Here is a 9,079-nt window from a genome sequence, read left to right on the forward strand (position 1 = left end):
ATCAAGTATGATGTGTAGTGTAAAAATGATGAGTAGAAAAGCTCAGAGTGCTCACCCCTCAGCATTGGCTACTGTGGAAAATGGAAATAGTCGTATTGAAGTTCTTTTCTCAAATATATATTTTAACTGGTAAAAAAGGTTTGATTTCGTAGGTTACATACAAAGTACCGTGTAGATATCAGTAGTATAATTAAAGCATTAAACTATAACCAGGTCATGACTCGTACCTATTTTTACCAAATTTAGTACAAAAATGTGTCCATAAATGCAGGACTTCACTTAAATGTCAGCAATTAACAAGCCTAAATTTGAGGGTCACTACACCTAGATAAAATGTGTAATTGTTATGTATTTTTGGGCAGAAAATCATATGACTAGAAATTAGTGGTTATGGATTCGAAAAAAAAAGAAATTAGTGGTTATATACGTAATTTTAATGATACATCTTATTTCCTCTCACTATAGTGTAAGAGTACCAATTCATCCGTAGCTCGGGACAACCTAATAATTAGCCGTATAAAATAAACACATGCAAAGTCATTATTTCCCATTATTTGCCTTGCTGAACTCATCTGGCTGTTATTTACATAAAAAAGGTCAAAATTAGCTATCTGACTATGGGCGAAGCATTAATACTGTCAGATTTCAGACTATATTGATGGAGATCAACTATCTTCTTACATTTCAGACGAGCTGCACAACAGCAGCCACCCGTAAGGTCCCATTTTGGAGAAGATCAGCCAGCTCATCAAATAAAAGAGCTCTTCGCCAACCCCATCCCTTTGGAGCTTTCGGTAAAAGAGTACCTGTTTGTTTGATGTTTCCAAAAACAATGACTTCCCGCTTTGACGGGCAAATCAACTAAACAATGGAAGACACATGAAACAATGAATTAGAACCTCGCATTTTGTACAAAAACACACAAAACTAAGCAGTGATTCAATAAACAACAGATTGTTCGTTTAGAGATTTAGATACCTGATAATGGGCTGTAACCTTTTCACGCGAGTCCACATACATATGAACCTGAAAGCAGATGGTTAAGATTTTAGCTAGGAGCTTTGAAGAAAAAATAGCAAGAGTAGGACAGAGAACTAGTTTAAAAACTTCAATTATGTTCTATACTAATTTAACAACTTTTTCTTATTATAAAGGTGTCATTATCATGGAACCAAGAACAAGAGAAGACCACAATTTTTGCGCTATTGAAAAATAAACCCTCTAATACTCTGATAAAACCAGAATCAACGGCTGACCTTTCTAAGGGAATCAGTTATCTCTGCCTTCCGACGGTGAAGAAATAAACCTAAACAGATGTCATAAAATGTACCCCGAGTTAGGCAACATGATTTCTTCTACATTGATAAACAAAAAGTAATATTTTTTCTTGGTAATTCTTTTATACAGCTTTGAGCATTACCAAGTGTTCGCCGTCCCTGGGGGTCTTCGTCATTAAAAGCCTGAACGCTAACCTAAAGATTCAGAGAGAAATCAAATCTGTATCAGACTCAAAGAGAAAGCTTCATCATACATTTTCAAGCACATACAAACATAGTAACCAATTGGTATTCAATCACCTTCCATAAAGAACCAGCATAGAAAACTTCTGGAGAGTGCTTGACATGGCCATCACTGAGCCTGTGCACATCCTCAAATTGCACTCTGTGAATCCAGCAGAAAATTATGCGAAGATAGACTTTCCTAAGTTTAGCAGCCAACGAGAAGAATGAAGGAAAAAACAGACAGCTATAATTGGAAGAAACATTGTCGAGCATATATAACACAATGAGCCCATTGGCATAAAATCATGTAACAACCCACGGAAAGCCCAAGCCACTATTGGGTTTTACACCAAAGGACTAGTTAAGGTTACAATTAGAATACACTGGAATCATTATAAACCTCAAGAGCTTCTCCCTCTAAGACAATGTGGGATCCCATTCAATATTCTCTTATACTCAATTTGAGATATTACAGATCGCAATAACTGCTCATCAAAACCACAGAATAAAATTCAAGTAGGAAACTAGGACTTGAACATAAATGAACTGTTACTATTTCTGATATACTGAGCAATCAAGCCCCAAGCAAAGAGGAATGCAATAAGAGAAAACTGCTATATATGAGCAGTAGACTGAACTAACTACGTATCCAATCTGACCACCTTGATATGGGCACGCAATAATATGGAACTGCTTTTAATTAAACCAATTAGTTAAATTATGGTTTCGAAACAAGCTTTATCTGTAAAGAATTTGAATGAAACACCATATTGTGCTCAAAAGAATGCAAATTATGCAACCATAATAGAAGGTCATGTCAATCCAATTATTGTATCCACAAGATCACGTCATCTGCAGTATGCAGAAGCCGCTCCCTTATACTTGTAAAATGCAAAATTACCATCCAAAACAAGTCAAGAGCAACTGGAAAGTAAAAATATAACTTACCCGAAGCGAAAAGGAGGGAAGTGACTTAAAGGTGTTTTCAAATCCAATGATATGGACGAGCTGTGTACATTCTCCCACTCAATCCCAACAGCATGCCCAGGTGACTCGAGCATCTCCATGGGAATACTGCTAGCACTTGGTCCTGCAGTTGAAGTTCCGGACATGCTGCTCTGCGGATCCATTTCATACCCCCTCTCCGTTTGCTCTCCAAGAATATTAGTCATATTGCACCCTCCTTGGCTCAGGCCAACCAAAGCTGTCAGCCCATCCCCAGAAAGGTCTCCGCTGTGGTCAGCTCTTGCCTCCGAATCATCATTAGCAAGAGACTGCTGGCAGTTTCTGTTGCCCATGCCAAAAGGGACACGTGAAAAAACGAAGCGTGTTGGAGGCCAAGCAGCTGCAGGCACAAAGGTAGTTCCACGTCCAATACCTGCAAGCCCATCAATAGGCCCCCTATCATGCACACGTACAGGTCTAAAGAGGCCATTTCCTTCACCCTGAGCAGATTCAGCAACATATACATTCCCCATGTTACCAGGAGAAGTATGATCATGCTCCTGCATGTAATATCCAGTGGTTGAGACCCCATGTGGAAAACGAAATGGCTGCCTACAAGCGCATGCCATACTTGTAAGGCAGCAACTTTTGCATGTGTCTGCACCAATTTCTTGCACCCTCTGGCTTAAAAGCATCTACACGATAGCCAACATCAAAGAGAAATTATTAATTTTATCAAAAGCAAAAACACGGGTTAAAATTTTATGAATATAAATGCTTGCAACAGGAAAAGATATCCGAACTTCCAGAGGTGGGAAACATGCACAGAGTTCTTCTAGCCACTCTGCTAGCTCACATAGTGGTACTCCTAGAATGAATCAGCCAAACCATAGGCATTCATAAAAATTTATGAAAATCTCATGTGCTGAGGGAAAACAGATGGCTAGGAGAACCACCATGGTTTAAATTGAAAACTTGCTCACACCTTGTTTATGCATCACATCAAATGGGCAACATTGTAACAGGAAGCATGGACTCTTCTAATAGCCGTATGCATTGCACGTTCCTGATATGAAAGTGGCCATAGAATAATTTAAAAGCAATCAAATCCAGCATCAGACCTGTAGCCAAAGACCGTCATTCACAGCTTTGCAAGGGAACCCCAATTCCTCAAGTTGCCTTCTCACATTTAGAAGTGCCTCAAAAGACATGTTGCAATATAAAAGGGAACCCCCTTCAAATATATTAACGAATGTTTTATAGTCCTCCCCATGAATCCCGAAATTCCCTTTAGCATAACCCTTTAGCTGTCTCTTGCCCACAACCCTTCCACCCCATGAAAGTGGATGCATGCCACATCTTTCCCAATCATTTGTCATAAGCCCACCACAGGAAGAGTTCATTGAAGACAAATTCCTTGATTGGTCACGGGCAAGCCAGCTATTATTATTCAGATGGTAGCACGGGCCTTCTTCAGATGGTCCCTCCATAGCCATTCCAGTGGCCCCCAGGCCACTTGCTCCCATACCAATTGACATCTGAACATAGGAACATGAGGTTCTTCTTCCATCCATATCTGCCAACGAGGGACTCCCTGATGAAGGCCCTTCCATGTTGCAGGTGTATCTTGGCTCCATATTCAACTGAGAGTATGTAGCTTCTTGCACCTGTTGGTTGGAATTGGAAACTCCTTGTTGGCAGTCCACCACACAGTCTGCAAGCTCGACCAGAAGATTATGAGCAGTATTATGGTCTTTGAGGCCATCTTTTAAAGTTAAGCTTCCCAGCTCAGATTCCAACATCTTATTATTGCAGTCATCCATCAAGTTTTTTCCCTTTGCTCGAGGAGAATCAGACTGAGAATCCATTCCCGCCTCAGAACTGCAACTTTCCTGGTCACAATGTTCTGCCTTACAATGGGCACCTTTTGCAAGGAATGTGTACAATGCCAGTTCAAACCTTTGGATAGAAAAGAAACATGGGGTTATGCATCTTTATAGAAACTCAAGCTGCAAGACCAGAAAACTAAGAGGCTGCTGATACCCTTACCGTTTTTCTTCACTAGGTGCCCACAACTCATCCGAGGTTAACAATGCATGCAAGGTTGGTGGGGAAAGTTTTGGAAGCACCTATTCATAGAGATGAAAATGCAGATGGTGAGTTTAACCTAACAAAGACCAGAGACAATTCCTGAACAATGAAGTTGCAATTCAAATGACATGAACAAATGTAAACCATGTTTTCAGAGGTGAAAGATGGAACAAGTTTTATTCAAATCAAAGAGCTAGAAAAACATGTCCAGCAGTTCAAAAGAACTAAATTCTATGAGAATATAATTCGATCATGAAACATATAGAACAGAGGAATGTCCTGGATTCATCAAAAGATTTTCTTCAAATTGCTAGAGTGAATCACTAGATGCTAACAAAAAACAAGAGATGCATTTTTTTTGTCAAATTTCAAGTCCATGATTACCCATGCGTAACGTTGTCCCAAAAATGTTTCTTCCTAAAGTCCAAATATACATTTCCTCGTCCTTCTGTTTCATATCATTTTACTATATTGTCCCAATTTTAAACAGAGAAGAAAGGGTTTAACCATTCAAACCCACAAGTCCAACAGCATAGTTATCTTCATCTGTACCTCTTTCAACTGCGTGGCACCACTTTGGCAAAGGTAACCCCAGCAAGCATTCTTCACACGCTCTCCATGTATGCCATAATCTTGGCTCTCTGCAAAAACCTAAATCAGAGGTAAATCATGTCAATAACTGAAATGAACTGATAGCATAAAAGTGCACAGCAGCCACATAAGCATCTTGAACCTGATATGCTAAGAAGTTCGAAGTCCATAATTCTGATATGATAAAATCTGTGCATATTGCACACAAATCCTGCACGTATACACATCAGTTTGCAATAAAAATGAACATAGAAAATGCTTTCCAAACAAAAAGGCTTAAAGTAAAGAAACAAAAGAATCTTTGTGCTATATGCGAACAAAAGATGCATTAACCACAATAAAGAACATTATACCTGAAGGTCAAGAAAGGAAGCAGCAGCTAGAACTCGAAATGCATTGTCATCATTAAGCTTTGGATGGTGGCCGTATAGATATGCCAAAGCCATTGCAATTGCATCACCATTGACATTCTTATCATCTACATGCAAGGTCAGAACCAGAGCACTGGCTTCTTTCCAGGGACCATGAAGCATGTTTCTACGGGCAGCATTAGACGTCAGAAAATTAAGTCTCAGAAAGTAAGCTGCTAACACATAAAGATCATCTAGAAATAGCATAAACTTATCTGAAAAATTTTTCACAAAAAGTAATCAATAGCATCACTTTCTATTCTATGACCTATATAGCCTCCGTTCTCTCTTTCACCAAATTCCCTCTTCCACCATTTCACAAGCATTACCACCTATAAAAAAAAACTATTTCACATGCATTACCTCCGGAACGTAGTCATTCTTCGACAATCCAGCGGTAGCACCTAGAGCTTATTCTTTGTTATTTGAAAATAGAAGAATTTCTCCAGATTGTTCACATTTGTATCATTGAATTAGCCTAAAATAGAAAATTTTACAGTTTTCTCCAACATTTAGGAGCAAGGCCAACCAATTTGCACAAACAAGAACAATAAAGCAAGTATAGAAATTGAAGGGGGCGCTACATTTTTTGGAAATAAAAAACAAGACCAGCCGAATTGCATGATTAAGATGAACCCCAAGAACAAGCATTTAAACAAAATCAAAATGGAGTCCAGACCTGAAGTAGGAGCTGCGAGAGAGGATGAGGCGATGGAGGTGGTAGGTGGAGCCCATGGCCTGGACAATGATGTCGGAGAAGGAGCCGGAGATAAATCCCTCCAGCTGGATGTGGTCGCAGAGCGAGGTGAGGTTGCAATCCAGCGCGCGGAGCTCGCCGCTGGTCCGGTCATCGGAGTGCTGCGAGGGCGCGATCGTCATTTTTATCTGGGGACCGTAAGACCGGGCGGCCTTCGGGTACTGGGGCTCCATCGGGAATAAGAAATGCCGTTTGAGACTTTGATTTTTCCTTTCAGAAATGGGAGGGTCAGTTCAGCGAGGCGAGGGAATGGTTCTGTTTCTGCCTCCTGGTCCGGTTCCTATTCCGGTTCCGAGCCATCGTAGAGAGAAGGTCCTAAAGTGATGGATGGTGGATACGACTTACGAGTTATGCATACGTCTAGAATACATTATAGACAAAAACGGTGCGTTTTCATGAAAAACAATTGGCAATTTGGCATGCTTTTCGAGGAAAAATAACAAACAAAAAAATATTTACACATAATATTTTATACAATTTTTTTTTTAAAATAAGAGATATTTTTATAAAACATCTTCTAAAAATAATATCATTTTATAAAAATATTTTTATTTTATAATATTATTATGCAATATATTATTAAATATATTATGTATACATCATTATTATGAAACGTGCACAAAGATGTTGGGAGTCTCGACAAAAAATATACCGATAAAATTAAAAAAAATAATAAGTTAATGGAGTCAATAAATTAGTTTGGATTTATATTCTTTGTTTGACTAGTCAATATTATATCATAATAAGACGATTTTCATGCAATCCTTTGTTTTTGTGGGTTTTTTTGTTTTGGTTTTTTAAACTCAATTGAGGTTTTATGGTGTTATGTTTGAAAGCCAAAATGAATAATGAGCCACCATCTAAGATCGACTCTTTTGAACCTTTTGGCATAATGCCACCATCTTCCAAATCCTTGGGTAGGAAAGTAATAGCCTAACTCATTTAGTTGTTAATTTCATCTGAGTTCAACTCAATTCAGTCTAATTTTAAATTAAAACTAATATCTAAACATTCAACTCTCAAATTAATAAACTCATCTTAACTCAAAACCTTTTTACACATAGGATCCACAACCTTTTTCAATTTAACACTTCTTTATATTCACAACATTTTTCAACTTTTTATAAATACATCTAAATTCATCTTAACATCTAAACTCATTTTAAGTGGATCTCACAAAACTCATTCTACCATTTCAACTCACTATTATTCATAAAGAATTCAATTAGTCCCAACTCAGTTCAACATCAAAATGCAGCCTAATATGTGTGTATCTTAGAGAAGAGGAATAAAATACTCAAGAACTGTCTAGAGGGGCGATGAGTGAGCCTCACATGCGACTGCAAAAAATATGAGTCACAAGTACAAATCGATAAGTTGGTTTAGGCTGCGTTTGGATGTTAAACTGAATTGAATTGAGTTGAGTTGATATGATAAAATATTTTTAGAATATTATTTTTTAATATTATTATTATTTTGAGATTTGAAAATGTTGAATTGTTTATTATATTTTGTATTGGAATTTGAAAAAATTGTAATGATGAATTGAGATGAGTTGAGATTCCAAACGAAGCTTTAGTTACGAGGAAGGGCGAATTTAGAGATAACAAGAGCAATGAAAAAGGTCATTTGGCGACTCTAAATAGAGATGGGACGTTTTTTTTTTAATTATATATAAGCACTCATTAAGAAATAAAAACGATAACATCATTGATAAAACATAATAAACTAGAATATATCATACATGTTATTAGTTATGCGAGAGTTATTACAAAAGAGTACAATTCTCCTTGACGATACTAATTAATGATAAAACATGATTCATCCAAAGGTTCTAATGATGTATTCTACCAAGATCACCATTTGGGTTGGAGTATTTTATATGGATGGGTCTGAGTGACTATTATTAAGTAGAGGAATTGGATAGATATATATATATATATATATATATCTACTCTATTATAATAAGTATCTATCTAACTGTAAATAGTGATTTTTTCTTGTTTTTCCTTTAGTTTCCTTATATCCATTAAGTCCCAGTTAAGCCACCATTTGTATCCATTTGTTTTCCATTATAGTAACTTTAAATCTGCAAGAAAAATAGTGTCATTCAGACTATGTAGGGATACAACTGTATTTTTCTATACATTCCATTTGTGGTCATTTGTGTTGTTTGTGTCCGTTTGTATTCCATTATTAATAACTTTAAATCTGCAAGGAAAGCAATACCACATTATAATATGTTCAGGAAGCTATGTAGGGATACAATTGCTTTTTCCTATACATTATAATAACAAAACATTAGATAATAAGTTACAATTTGGAAAAACACAGTTCCATTTGAATATTGTCCATGCATTGGAATGGTAGCTGCAAACAGAAAGAGAAACTATATTAAAAATTATATAATATATTATATTGCATGCAATATAAAATCTATGGAGATAGATTTTAAATAAATGAAAAAATGCAAAGACAAAAGGGAGATGTAATGCGATACATTACATATTGGATACTGCGGATCAATAAGAAAAGAAAAAAAATAATCCTAGAACCAGCCTAAAAATGTCAAGCTTGTGTTGTCAATCTCATTACAAAGTCCAAAACGTGCATCTTTATCTGTTGGCAGTATAAATTTATAATATGCAGTATAACTTATAATTTATAATAAGTTACTTTTTATGCCCGTGTGTCTAGGCAGTGAGAAATTAGAAATTTATAATCACATGAGGCAGCCGAATGGCCAGGTAGTGCAGTAGTCTGGTTCAAAGTTTGAACACCAA

General features: G+C 36.9%; 1 protein-coding gene across 1 annotated transcript; it reads right to left on the reverse strand.

Annotated features, from left to right (window-relative positions):
* Positions 1-629: 629 nt before the first annotated feature.
* Positions 630-6,654, reverse strand: LOC121266747. Its single transcript, XM_041170558.1, has 12 exons — positions 6,219-6,654; positions 5,483-5,666; positions 5,272-5,340; positions 5,091-5,189; positions 4,497-4,576; positions 3,569-4,406; positions 2,451-3,142; positions 1,578-1,662; positions 1,421-1,472; positions 1,257-1,306; positions 979-1,026; positions 630-861 (listed from the first exon to the last, which is right to left on the reverse strand). Exons 1-12 carry the CDS (start codon positions 6,467-6,469, stop codon positions 685-687), a joined length of 2,625 nt encoding a protein of 874 aa, XP_041026492.1. The 5' UTR covers positions 6,470-6,654; the 3' UTR covers positions 630-684.
* Between the last annotated feature and the right edge of the window lie 2,425 nt (positions 6,655-9,079).

The sequence above is a fragment of the Juglans microcarpa x Juglans regia genome, chromosome 1D (assembly GCF_004785595.1).
Source record: "Juglans microcarpa x Juglans regia isolate MS1-56 chromosome 1D, Jm3101_v1.0, whole genome shotgun sequence".
In the NCBI taxonomy this organism is placed as follows: Eukaryota; Viridiplantae; Streptophyta; class Magnoliopsida; order Fagales; family Juglandaceae; genus Juglans; species Juglans microcarpa x Juglans regia.